The following is a 13702-nucleotide window of genomic DNA, read 5'->3' as shown; positions in this document are numbered from 1 at the left end:
CCCCCTGGCGGTAGGGGGGGGTCTGTGCCCCCGGGAAAGGGGGCGTGGAAGGTGGGGGACCCGCTGCCTCCCAGAGGGGGAGGAGTATGGGGGAGGGGCTTAATATCTTTGAGGGGGGTGGGGGAAGTGCTCTGCCCCCCTAGAGGGGATGGTGGGGTTGGGAGGGCTGTGACCTCTGGAGAGGGTGCCTGGGGGGCTCTGCCCCTCCCAGAGGTGAGGGGGGGTTGTGCCTCCTGGAGGGGCTACATGGGGGGCTGTGCCCCTGCCCCCATAAGTGAGGGTGGGGTCAGGGGGTGGTTGTGCCCCCAGGAGAGGGAGCCTGGGGGGCTCTGCCCCTCCCAGAGGTGAGGGTGGAGTTGGGGGGAGGTTGTGCCCCCTGAAGGGACAGTGCTCCCTGAAGGGGGTGCATGGGGGGCTGTTCTGCCCCCAGAAGTGGTGATGGGGTGGGGGAGGGCTGTGCCCCCTGGAGTGGGAGGTGGGTCTTTGCTCTGTCCCAAACTGTTCTGACAGCATTTTGTTTTTCTCTCTTGCTGAATACTAAACACTTGTTGTAAAGAGTTGTCTGCTGGGGCATATCACAAAGCTCTGTGCTAGGGTGACCAGATGTCCCGATTTTATAGGGACAGTCCTGATTTTTGGGTCTTTTTCTTATATAGGCTCCTATTACCCCCACCCCCGTCCCGATTTTTCACACTTGCTGTCTATCCACCCTACTTCTGTGCAGGGCAGACTTGGGGCTAGTGACCTATCGATAATTAATGCTATAATTGCACTGTTACACTAGTGTTCGCGAAGAGACTCCCGCAGCATGGGGCTCTCTCTAGCGGCTTCTCTAACTCAGTGTGGGTCTGGTTTGGGGTCTGTGTAAAGTTAATTATTTATGCTTTTGTTTGCATTTTTAAGACAGTTTTGTAGATTCTGCTGAATGCACGTAACATTGAATAATGTAATAACGAAAGGCTAAGACTCGCTCTGAAGGCCGAGAGGATGCTTTGACTGACAGGATCCAAGAATATGTGGGGAGAACCAAGCTTAGATATTGTAACTATAGTCTTTGGCAGCTTTAAGTTTACAACCCTAACTTCTGCCACAGGAGAAAGCAGCCTGCAGAAATTCGTCAGTAGTTTTTGAGGAGTAATTTGACATTGTACTATTCACTTTAAAATAATTCACTGGATTTTTAAATGGCTGTAAGCAATTTATTGTTCAGTTTTGTGATAGAACCTTACACAAGGCTGATTTTATTTCCGCTCAGAAGACCAACAACATAACAATTCTAGCATTTTGTTGATGGCTTAAATAAAAAGATCACAACTACATTTCCCTTTGTGTTCCATTTTTGATGTGCTGCCCTTTGGCAGCCGTAAGTGAAAGAGAACAGCACTTTTTGCTTTACACTAAGTACAAAGGAAGCTTCAACAAAACCTCCATAGTCCTGAAAAGCCTTCAGGGAAAGTTTGGTTAAAACTGATTCTCTATTGCAAGGCCTCTGCTAGCCGTTGTTTGCTTGCTTTATTTCACAATGGCAGTGGTGAGCAGTAATACAAATGAAACAGCATGCAGGGCTGGCCTTAGGGCAGGGCAACATGGGCCCTCACCCAGGGCACCGTAGGGGGCAGTAGCCCCCTGGTGCAGAGGCAAGGGGCTCGGGCTTCCCCTTTCTGCCTGCAGGGTGTGGCAGGAATGCCCTGCTCCTGAGCAGAGCCCCCCTGCTCACTGCCCCACATGGTGTCTCTCCCAGCCTGGCTCCTAGTCCCGCTTCCGCACTCTGGAAAGGGTCTCTCCCCTCCCCTCCCCTCCCGTCCCCCACTGTCCAAGCCCTGCTGTTCCTTTTCCCATGGGCGGCCTGAATGAAAGCCAGGAGCTGGAAGTCGCCGTCGTCTTCCAGGTTGTGAAGGGACTGGGAACTAAAACTCTAGGGCAAAGAAGAGACCACTAAGTCTTGGGGGGTCCTGACCCCCAGCCCCCAGGGGACTCCACCCTGTGCCCCCAGCTCCTAGCCCCCCTCCATGCCCACACAGCTCCCAGGAGGCTCCTCCCTCTGCCCCACAGGTCCCAGCCTCCCAGTTCTCAGCCCCTCTGCCCCCAATTCTCCCCTGTTCTCAGGGTGTCCCTCACGTCTTCGAGGTCCCCTTCCTGTATGCCACACTCTGACCCCACGGTTCCCCATGCTCCTCAGCCCTCAGGGGTTCCCCCTTTATCTTACTCATCCCAAAGGGTGGTGTTAGCGCAGGGAGTTGGGGATATTTCGGGAGTGAACCGTCCACCATCACCACCGAACCCAGCTACCTTCAGTGCGCTGGAGCATTTTAACCTCTCCCAATAACCCCCTTCCCAGGGACTGGGGAGGGGCACTTGGATATTGGGAATGCTCAGTATTGGGGTGGGGAGGGGTCGGCCCTTCTGGAGCCCCTACGTCACTGTCCTCCCCCCCATCCTCACACCAATGTGATTTGATCTATACACCTCTGGTTCCCTCCCACCTTTGTGGGGCTCTCAAGTCACCATGCGCCCTTGCCACCACGGCCCTCTGGTGCCCTCTTGCCACTGTGCCGCCCCTTGGGCTGCTGACCCTCCTGGGCTCTGGCAGAGAAGCTGGATGACGTGCTGAGGGGGAGAGGTACGAGTGCCCCAGTGCCTGCTCACCCTGTCAGAGTGCGGCAGACCACTTGCTACACTATCTTGGCTGTCCTGCTCAATAACCAGATGAGGGTTCCCTGTAGCACTGGCTGGGGGAGTCAAAGGGTTGCTGTGGGGTTTCCTATGATGCCTGTCACTGTGGCATCCAGATGTGAGTCACTGCAGGCCCTACGGGTGGGTGATGTGGTCAGGGGGGTGCTGTGGTTAAGAGGCAAGAAGCAGAGTGGGCCTGGAGTGCAAATTCATGGATGGGAATTTGGGGCAATGGGGAGAGGCCAGCGGAGGCTGGGGCAGTGGGGGTCGGGTAGGGAGCCTGGGAAGGCAACTGGGGCTAGGGGTGCCAAAATACAAGTTTGTCCAGGGTGCTGTTCTCCCTAAGGCTGGTCCTGTAGCATGGGATAGAGCAGATCAACATTGAGATGCTTTGGAAGAAGTGTGTATGGGAAATCCCAGATATGAATAGCGCGGGCTGCTGCCCTGTCAGTCTTGATGTGCACTGGTAGAGCTGTGTATGAAGCTGGGCTGGAATAACAGGAGATGCTGCAAATCGCTCTAGATTTAGGTGTGTGGGTAAAGCTCTGTGAGGGTCAAGATTTGGAATAACATCAAGTGCTGCAGATTAGGATTGAGATGCATGAGTGTGGATTCAGGACTGGGATAGCAGTGGCTGGTGCAGGTAGGGGCTCAGGTGCATTGATAGTATGAGTGGACTAGTAATCAGCAAAACTGGACTAGCCCGGGGTTTAGCTGGTCAGAACAACAATGTGTGCTTGGTGCATTTCTTTCCTTTGTTTCAGCGTGGTGTCTGCGTGAAATCCAAAACTGCGTGTGGAGCCCAGCACCTTTGTAAGAATGTCATTATTAAGAGGATTTTCTTTAAGTGTTGTGTATGTGTGAATTAAGCTCTCATGCCAGTGAGGGAGCTGATTGTGGTGGCTGGAGGCTGAGATTTATTAAGATCCCAAAGTAGATAAATAATTTCAAGTGATATTTACAGAATTTATACAATTATATGGAATGGTCACACAATGTAGATAATGTTACAAGGAAGGCAATCCTGCTCCGATTGAAGTAAAATTCCCATTGACTTGAGCACAATCAGAAATGTGGAGATTCGAGTAACTGAGAAAATTGAATGATTCACAATCTGTGTGTGAATTTAATGCTTGGGGAAGCTGATGGCTTGACAATCCTGGAGTTTGAAGTCCTCTCTCTAACCCCAGAATAAATACAGTTGTGGTGCAAATTTGCCCAGAACCATTCCACATGTGTGCCTCAAACTCCTGATTTGGAGGCACCAGGGGTTAGGGGGCTGTTTAATCTCCATAGCCCATTGAGTCCTTGGTCTCTAGGCTAAGATGGGCAGTTATCTGGTTTGGCGCATGTTGTAAGGTGGTGATGTTATGTAGACACTTGACCATTAAGAACTTGACTGACACACCAAACTCATTTCACACAGGCTACCTGTGATCTAAGGCACAGAGATGAAGATGATGTAAATGCCTAGAAGAATACCAAACAGGCAAACCTTTGATTGTTGTCAACCTGGGCTGAAAATCCTGACGTACAGAACTTCACTACTGATCAGGAAAGGACTGTATAACCCTGGGGGAGCAGTCAGTCTGGCCTTATAGGTGCTACAAAACTGCTTAGTTTTGGTCTGAGTTGTGATTCCCTTACTAGTAGTTTTGTGGAATGCTTTCAATTTCAGCAGCAGCAGAAAGAAAGGTTTCAAGACTAATGTGTCTTGGTATCTTGAAGGTGAAAAACAGATACTGGTGGAAAGATGTGGTTTGAGGGTGAATTTCCTGGTGAATGTTGGGTAATCAGAGCTTTCAAACTAAATCAGTGGGGTGTGTCACAGTGAGGAAGACACAGGAGGCGTGATGCAACTGTGCAGTCTTTCAGATGGGCAGATCGTGCCGTATTTGCTCATTCTGTGTTTGTTTTCTCTGGCAGGATGAAAGAGTGGTGGATTCAGGTGGGGCTGCTGAGCGTACCCCTCCTTGCTGTTTACTTGCACATCCCTCCACCTAAGCTGTCCCCAGCCCTTCACTCATGGAGGGCATCAGGAAGGTATTTCACATACAAGACCCAACACATCTTTTATAGAGGTGAGGAGTGACGGGGGGCGGTGCATCCACATGGAGCTTTCTGCAGCACTGAGGAAATCCTGCGTTCCTCAGCCTGGGGGTGCCAGACTAGCAGACAGACCTTTGCACTGTGACTGAGAACTGCCTAGCTGCCGCTGCTGGGCCTGTGCTATCCTCCCCCAGGTGGTGCTACAAACTGCTTCTCTCTCCAGTGCTGCTGGTCTGTGCCACCAGGCAATACTAGAGAGAAGCTTTGAAAGCACTGGGAGAGAAGGTTGGGAAGGAACATATGGAAGCCGGTGGCCTGGCCCAGAGTGGAGAGCCCCTGCAAGACATGCATGGGGAAGATGGGTGAGGGAGTGAGACACTGCAGAATTTAGGGGAAAGTAAAGACATGGGCATGCTGAAAAAGCACTGGAGAATCGAGGAAAACGTAGACACTTGGGGGAGATAGGGAGCACAAAAAAAGAAAGAGAAAAGAGAGAGAAGAGCAAAACATTTTAAAATAAATACATAGAAAAATAAAACTGGAGTGTGGAGAGAGGGAGACTGGACAGAAACAGGTGAGATGGGAGCATTTGTACTGGGATGTGGCCTGAAGGGGCATGCAGATGCCAGTCCATTGTGAGAGGGAAGTTAAAACTAGGTTGAAACTATGGCAATGATTGAAGAGAAGATGAGGGGAGTCCTTGCTCCCTCGCTCTTGAGGTGTTTTCTCGCCACACTATACAGAAATGGAGCCGTCTGGCCTCCTTCAATTAAGTGGCAAATATAGATCGGTTAATTCACTTCGGGGGGAATGGACCACGGGTCTAGAACCAGGGTCAGTATTGTTACTATTAAACATTTATATCATGGTAGTACCTAAAGGCCACAAGCAGGTTGGGCCTCATTATGAAGTATGACAGGCCCTAAATTATGGCCAAATTGCAGTTTTAGGTACAGATGCTCACAATATACTTTCCCCCAAGTCTTCCCCATGCCACGGTTTCAGTTGGGAGCAGTATTTTTCTCCACTTCCTGTCCTTAACCTGCTGCTATGTGTTGTGAAACAGCTGTCATGTTTTACCCAAGAGATGGCGGCATTTGAGTGTCTGGTTCCTAGTTTCCCTATCAGTTTAAAATTTGTGTAGTGCTTTGGGATCATTCAGAATGAAAGGTGTTATGTAAATGTAAGATCGCTCTTGTTGTTCCCAAGTTGTCTGTGTACATAGACTGGATCGATAGCCTAATGTTGTGAGCCCTCAGTGGTGCCATTACACCAACAGTGTAAACACACTCCTCTGCGAGGTGCCTCTGTCCAGCTCCTAAGAAACAATAGCCCTAGCAGCAGCAGGTTTTTGTGCAAGCTGAGAAGTCTCTGAATGGCAAAGTCTTGGGGAGTTTGTCTGTGTGTTAGGTTCTAAGAATGGTTACTGTGAGGGAGCCTTTGTGGCTGGAGAGATCAATTTTTTTAGTGTTCAGAAACCAGCAAAACTCTTATCGGGAGCCTGGAACACACAGCTTGGTTGATATTACTGTTGGGTCCCTGATATGTTATCCTGTGCAGCTGTTTTAAAGTTTAAAGAGAGAGCCTCCTTGGAGTGTAGCCCGCCTTGCTGATGTCCTGTTCTCTCCTCAGATTCATCAGGTGCACTCGGCAGTTCAGATATTGTGGTTCTGTTACACGGCTTCCCAACCTCCAGCTACGATTGGTACAAGGTGAGGGGACCAAGTAAGCACAAAATGTGGACTGTGTGAGTAAAATCGGTGATTCTCACTTCCCCTAGAAACTAGAGGGGAATCCCTCCGGGAGGAATAAATGGGCCTGTCTGACCAGTGAATCGTGGAGGAGAGAGCGATTCCCTAGTTTGTGACAGAGTTCTTGTTTTGGCTCCCTCAGCCCACTTCACTCTTTTTTCTCATAGCCAAGACTTTGCCCTTGGGTGAAACTTGGCACAATTTGTCATTGCTTTGCAAGTGTGACTAAGCCATCACCTACAAGACCCTATATAACCTTGTTTCCACCTACCTATGTCTCTGATGTCCCTTCCTCACCCTAAATTCTTCCCACTTCTCTCTTGCCACTTTCTCCTTCATCTCACACCCTTTTTCAGGCCTTTTCTGATTCTGCCTTCTGTGCCTGGAGCGCTCTGTTCTCATCTGCCAAGTGTCCTGCCCCGCTGCAGTTCTCTCCTTAAGACCCACTTTCAAGCATCCCTTCTACTCATTATTAATCCCTTGGCCCTTCCGCTCCTGAGACTTTTTATCCTATAATTTATTTTGCTTGTGTGTTCTCAGGGGCAGGAAGCTTGTCTTTATACAGCAGAACCCTGGTATCTGATCTAATTGGGACTGGGGCCAGATCCCATAATCAAAAATTCAGATAAGCCCGAGAATGGGAAAGTGCAAGGCCACAGCGCCATCTAGTGGCTACAGGAGAGATCACCTGCTTCTGGTCTTGTGTGCACTGGTTGTTTGGTTAATATGGAGAGCCGGATAATGGAGGGTCAGATAAACAGGGTTCTTTTGTACTTGTTAAGAATGATGTCAGTTTCCCGTGCTGTGTAAGTGTTTGGTGGTAATAAGTGTGGCATTCCTGGGACCATATGCTGGATTTTGTAAGTTCCAAAGGGAGCAAAAATCACCTCTGGCTACACACGGATTCCAAGATGATGGTGACAGCTTCTCCCAACTGGCCTATATGAATATTGGTATTTTCTTTTAAAAATAATTCCATAAAGGCCTCTCGCTGGGAGGCACAGCTGTCATCTCAAAATCGGAGTCCTTTTGAATACTCACATTTTGGGGGGAACAGGGGCACTACCCTTGTAATGGATGAGAAGGTGGACTTCCCTGTTGAGTGATTGTGGTGTCAGTTTGACAGGTTCTGAAGGCAGTTCCCATATGGTACATCTGGCCAGAGGATATAGCTATCGAAGTGGGTCTTATGTTGGATGGAGAGGCAAACCAGAGGAGAACCTCGGGCTCTAGCCAATATGGCCTTTGCAGGGAGAAACCCCATCGCGGGGAATGGGTGAAATAACTCCTTAGAAGATCTGTTGGCTTTTGCTGTCATGAATGTACTGGTTATTATGATAACTCAAATCCACTACAGTTCAATATGTGTTTGCAGCGTGTGTGTCTGGGAGGAGCTTTAAGAAACTACAGTGTAGAACCGTCCATCTTGTGCGTAGGCTTTGGAGATAGGAGTGTAGCTGCTCTTATGATTTCCTCTCTTTCTCTTACAGATTTGGGAAGGGCTGACCCAGCGATTTCACAGAGTGATCGCTCTGGATTTTGTAGGATTCGGTTTCAGTGACAAGCCTGTAAGTGGTCCTGACAGACAATTGTGTAGTTCCTTTTGTAAACGGAATTTAATAACGAAAGTGCATCCAAACCAATGGCATCACACATGCTCGTGCCTGGGAAGATGGATTTTTATTACCGTGGATTTTGATGAAATTGGTTCATTTCCCAGGTTGCTTTCTGTCTTTATCCACTTACATTTTTTTCAGGATGCAGTGTTGTTGTAGCTGTGTCGCTCCCAGGATATTAGAGACACAAGGTGGGTGAGGTAATGTCTTTTATTGGACCAACTTCTGTTGATGAGAGAGACAAGTTTTCAAGCTTACACAGAGCTCTTAAGCTTGAAAGCTTGTGTCTCTCATCAGCAGAAGTTGGTTCAATAAAAGCTATTACCTCACCCACCTTGTGTCTCTAATATTTTTCAGTAACAGAAATAAAGATACAATTGTTAGAATATGGTTGGTGTCAAAATCAAATGTCAGAACTGGGACATGATGCAATGTTCTCTAAAGTGACCACACTCCACTGGAGTGTTGGCTCACCTCTGTAGAACAGTTTTGCTTCACTTTTCACGTTAGGCAGCTCTGACACAGGTAAAATGCTGGCAAAGGGTTACTAGCTTGTGGTTACACTAGTGTAATTATAACCTTGCCAACAAATCACTGAGTGAGTATGATAGTACTTAGCTCTTCATCTTCAAAGAGCTTTACACACATTAGGTAATCATCACAGACCTTCTGTGAGTTGTTTCATTATCTCCATTTTATAGATGGGGAAATTGAGGCACATGGTGGTAAAATGATTTGCTCAAGGTGTCTCAGTAAATCAGCAGGAGCCTGGGCTAGGATCTGAGTTGTTGGCTGTCAGTCCTGGGCTTGTATCATGCTTCTGCATTTGTCCATGAGCACTGGTGCTCAGTTGTGTCCAGGCACTGAACTTGGTCACACTGGAACTGCCATGTGGGCTGTTCAGAAGAACCCGGATGGTGATATTCCAGCTCTCTGTAACTAATAAGATAGAAGTGTATGACATTGCTCTCACTGGAGCTGCTCTCTTGCTTTGCTTTTTAAACAGAGGCCCCATCGCTATTCCATTTTTGAGCAGGCCAACATCGTCGAGGGGCTGCTGGGGCACCTGGGTCTCCGAAATCAGAGGATCAACCTCCTGTCTCATGACTATGGAGACACAGTTGCACAGGAACTGCTCCACAGGTCACTGGAAGCACTAAAGCTCTGAATGCTCTTCGTCGTCCTCCTAGGGTTTAATTCCCTGAAGCTAAGTAAAAGTAAATGGTGCAGAGCCCTCTCTTTCCCCATCCCACCTCTGAGATTCAGGGTGACAGCAGGAGGTACCAGTGTGATACCATGCTGATGGATGCAGTAGAATAAGAACCTAGGTAGATAGATGGAGGGAAGCTGATAGTCTGCCACCATTGACTTCAGTGGGAGCTGTGTAGACAGATACAGTGGAAGAGTCTTGTCTAGCCATTTCCAAAACTAGGTGCACAACATACTCTTTGTCTCTGAGACCCGGAGGCTTGTCAAGGATGTGAGGATTGAACAAGGCAAGTCTTTACAAGCCAAGAGCATCTTCTGTCACCATTGACCAGGGTCTCTGTGAAACCACGGGTTATTCATGGATGGAAGGACTCTACCTAAGTTAACACTTTTCTTCCTGTCAGAAATGTTAGCAGCAGCTGATAATGCTTTGCCTTTCACCTTCTCACCTCAAAGTAGGTGGCAAACGTTAAGGATTTGGCCTTGCAACCCCCCTACAAGGAACGGAGCAGATAGAATGCCCCTCTTATAGCTGGGGGAAATTGAACCAAAGAGTGGCTGAGGGATTTGTCCGAGGGCAAGTCACTGGCAGAGGAGGAGTCAGAACCTGGGTTTCTTAATGTGCAGTCCCTTGTTCTAATCAGTGGACCAGGCTCCCTGTGGTTGGGAAGTGCTGCAAGGTGTAACTTCCACACACAACTCCGTAACATGGGGTGGTGTGGAATCTCTAGGTACATGTCAGATGTATAAGTGTGTGTACATTGTATTAGCATTTAAGAAGGTGTTTTTACAAATTTTTATTATTTAGTACAAACAATTTAGCAGTGTGGTATGAGCTCCCAGTCTAGCCAGTTAATGATATGAGTAGGGGAGGGTGGGTGGTAAGCACTGCTGACTTTTTAACTAGTCTGAAGTGAAAATTATTCAGCAAATAGAACATCCAGTAGTGCAAATCCAGTGTGCCTATTTTCTGTATCCCTCTTGAGATCCAGGCAGAGAGGACTTTCCCCAAGGCTGCTGAGACTTTCATAAAGCATGCATTAGAGAAGGCCTTGTTTACTCTCTTAACAGTGATTGTTGCAATATGAATGAGCTGTACAGTGAAGGAGAGCTAAAGGGAGTCCTTTGACACGGCTGTTCCTATGCTCCTTTTAAATCAGGTCTCATGGGTTACTTCGCATCCTGGATTACGTTTTAATAAATGGCGATATTACTGCAGTCTGTTGGTCAGTCACTTCTTGGAATTGGCTGAGAATCACTCCATTTTAATTCAGCTTTGTCTTTTGTTCTCCAGGTATGAACACAATAAAACTGGATGTGTCCTGATCAACAGCCTCTGTTTATCCAATGGAGGTAACTGTTATGCTTAGAATAACGTGATCTGTGAAGAATGAATTGGTGGGTCTCGATCCACTTCCCTGTTATTGGTGCCTACATCACCATTGAGACTAACTGCTCCCTTTGTTGGCAGTCTCATCACAGCGCCAAGGGCTGAATGGGCACTAGAGACTGACCCCCCTCTGACCCACAGACAGGGTCCCTCCAGGCAAGGGATTAGGCACACTGGTGTAGCAGTGGGGGGGGGAGCTTTCACTGCTCTCCCTTTTCTGTGGGTTAGTGGAAGGTTTCAGTGCTGTCAGTGCAGCACCTTCCACAACACTAAAATTCACTCTTAAATGGGGAAGGGGGTGGGGGAATGGCTGGTTATAGAACATAGGAAGTCTGATTAAACTGGACAACAGATACGTCTCCCTCTGTTTTATTAGTAGCAGATTGATCCTGTTAATGCAGCTTGTAAGGGCAGACGGTCTCTATTGTGGCACATTTCTGAATGGTGCTGCCACTGAGGAGTAAGAATTTCTTCCCTTCTTTATGACATGTTTTTTGGCCACTCTTTGTGAGAGTAGGTGCCTGTCCTGACTTAGCTGGTTCAGTGCCGTGATGGCATTTGTAGCCTATAACAGTGGAATCGCCGCCTCTCTGCCATGCACAAAAATTAATTCTATTAAGAAGTTTTTGTTTTTTTTTAAAAAGAAGACTCAGCCATCCCCATTTAAGGTATTTGTATCTGGCTGTCAGCAAATGCATTCACTGAAGCTCCACAGGCGGGAGGAGGGCGGAGGAGGAAGACTAGGAAATGTCAGAGCACAATTAAGTAACTGCAGTGTCTGTTTTCTGAAACACTTCCAGGTATTTTCCCAGAAACTCATTACCCCCGGATCATTCAGAAGGTGAGCTGCTTTGGTCTCTAGTTTTATGAAATCTGGACTCAAGTATCAAGAATAAAACTTCTAGGCATGAGTTTGAGTGTGTGCCCTTTTTTTGTCCTAGAATGTGTCCTTTTCCAGCTACTGTAATTTGTTGGCTTGCTTTAAATTACTGCATGAAATGTTTAGGTGCAGTTAAGGGGGGAGCAATTATTCAGGCCACGTCTACACTAGTGAACTCACCGGTGCAGCTGCACCGCTGTAAGATCGCTCGTGTAACTGCTCTATGCCGATGGGACAAAGCTCTCCCATCAACATCATACAACCACTTCCACGAGCGGCAGTAGCTAGGGTGGCAGGAGAAGTTCTCCCACAGATACAGCGCTGTGCTGTGTACCGGCAAAACTTATGTCACTCAGGAGGGTGTGTTTTTTCACACCCCTGAGCGACATAAGTTTTGGCGATACAAGTGGTAGTGTAGGCCTGGCCTCGGAGAACAAGAGTTGTTAAACTTTGTTTCATTGTACCACCTTGGGCTTTGATATTACCAGAACTTGCAGGGTCAGGTTGGTAGTGGGGTGGAATACCTATTGGAAACACTGAGGTTGTGCGAGCGCTGGGGGTGCTATTCCCTCTGACTCTGCCCAGAGCCAGTGCTCTCATCTGGTGGTAGTGGCTGCTATGCTCCCAGACGAGCAGTCTTTCAGATGAGTCATAAAACTGATGGCCACAATTGGTGCAGTTGAAAAAAACTTCCATTTAAAAAAAAGTCTTATACGCCCAAAATGTGCTCGGCATCTCCAAGACACACTAGCCTGGTTACTGTCTGTTCTTGAATTTCTGCTGCTGCTCAGAGTGAAGACTTAGCAGAGACATGCCAACTTCCACTGCTGTTATTGGGGAAGCCATTGTGTCCGGCTCTGGGCACCACACATTAGGAAATGGACCAAAAGCAGGTCAATTTCATGCTGCTGGTGCTTTTGGAAAGCTCTCAGCAGCAGCAGAGGCAGGCACTGGAACTCCCTGGGGGAGGGCTCAGAGAAACAGATGTCTCTCCATTGCAGCAGCCAGACAGCAGGTGAGGTAGCCTAGTGAACACCTTCACTCTTTGCAGTAACTAGCAGGTTCTGGGAGGGAGGCTGGAAAGAGGGACTGGAAATGCTCCTTCTCCGTACAGTAACAAGCAGGTGGGACTTGGCAGGGGAAGGGATTCAGATTTATCAAACACCGACTGTCCAGATGCTGATGTGAAAGATGGAGCTTCTGGTAGGAATCCCATCACCTTTCCCATTCTCATTAGTGATGGGTGAGCTGCTCATCCCAACAAGGCTGCTTATCCTTCCCTGACACCTCCGCAAAAAAAAACAACCAAAAAAACGTATTGCCTTCTGGTTACTAGGTGCCTAGTCGTTTTCTCAAGTCTTGGCTTTAGTGTCTTTGATCTGAGGTTCAAATGGCCTAAAGAGATCAGTGGCTGAAGGTGCTTTGGTTCAGTGTGTTGTTAACTTCGTAAAATCTAGCAGTGACAATGGGTTTACTTCAGGGATTGTGGGGAAATGGTGGTTCTGTAAGACTGCTGGCTCACGGGGGCCTGGTAGCTCTGTAGGAAAGGCCCCCTGAATAGGCAAGGGCTCATTGCTGTCTATATAGCATGTAATGGTGTTTTTCTCCTTTCTTCTGCCAAAGATTCTCAAGGATGGTGGCCTACTGTCCCCCATCATCACGCGGCTAATGAACTACTACTTCTTCTCCAGAGGGTGAGTTGGTGTTCTGAGCACCACACACACTGTAGGGGACAATCCTGTTGTGACAAATGTATAGATTAGGTAGGAGTATAACCCAGGAAACACTCACTTGTATAAAAGTATTAAGTCATGCGTCCTCTATAGGCTGTAGTTACTAGATGGCTACTTGTTCATACATGTGGAGGACAGTTGCTCACTGTCGTTCCATCCAGTTCGTTGGTGGTAGGCAGATGTACTGTGTTATGCTGAAGATATTCTGAAGTTGAGACAGACTTTACTTGGAAGCACTGTTCATGTCTAAACAACTTATTTCCCTCTCTGACTTGGTGCCTTACACTAGATCCCACAACGTTGTCCTAAGAAAACTAGAGAAATGTGGTTTTAGTTGAAATTACTATAAAGTGGGTGCAAAACTGGTTGAAAGACCATTCAGAGTCATTATCAATAGTTCA

At 47.9% G+C, this 13702-nt stretch overlaps 1 protein-coding gene across 7 annotated transcripts in view; it reads left to right on the top strand.

Annotated features, from left to right (window-relative positions):
- The window catches only part of MEST, a 33785-nt gene that overhangs the window by 314 nt on the left and 19769 nt on the right, over window positions 1-13702 (top strand). For 3 of the 7 annotated variants that reach the window (XR_005592623.1, XM_039519827.1, XM_039519828.1), the window contains exons 2-8: window positions 4600-4754; window positions 6355-6434; window positions 7964-8041; window positions 9096-9232; window positions 10593-10651; window positions 11489-11529; window positions 13192-13262. Coding sequence is in view for 6 of the 7 variants with exons in the window: in XM_039519827.1 (XP_039375761.1) it covers window positions 4600-4754; window positions 6355-6434; window positions 7964-8041; window positions 9096-9232; window positions 10593-10651; window positions 11489-11529; window positions 13192-13262 (621 nt within the window). In the remaining variant the exon portion in view is untranslated. The other 4 variants (XM_039519829.1, XM_039519830.1, XM_039519831.1 and 1 more) reach the window with 4 other exon arrangements.

This window comes from Mauremys reevesii, linkage group 1 (genome assembly GCF_016161935.1).
Source record: "Mauremys reevesii isolate NIE-2019 linkage group 1, ASM1616193v1, whole genome shotgun sequence".
Classification (NCBI taxonomy): Eukaryota; Metazoa; Chordata; order Testudines; family Geoemydidae; genus Mauremys; species Mauremys reevesii.
The sequence above is the reverse complement of the archived record's forward strand: the minus strand, read 5'-3'. Positions and strand labels throughout refer to the sequence as shown.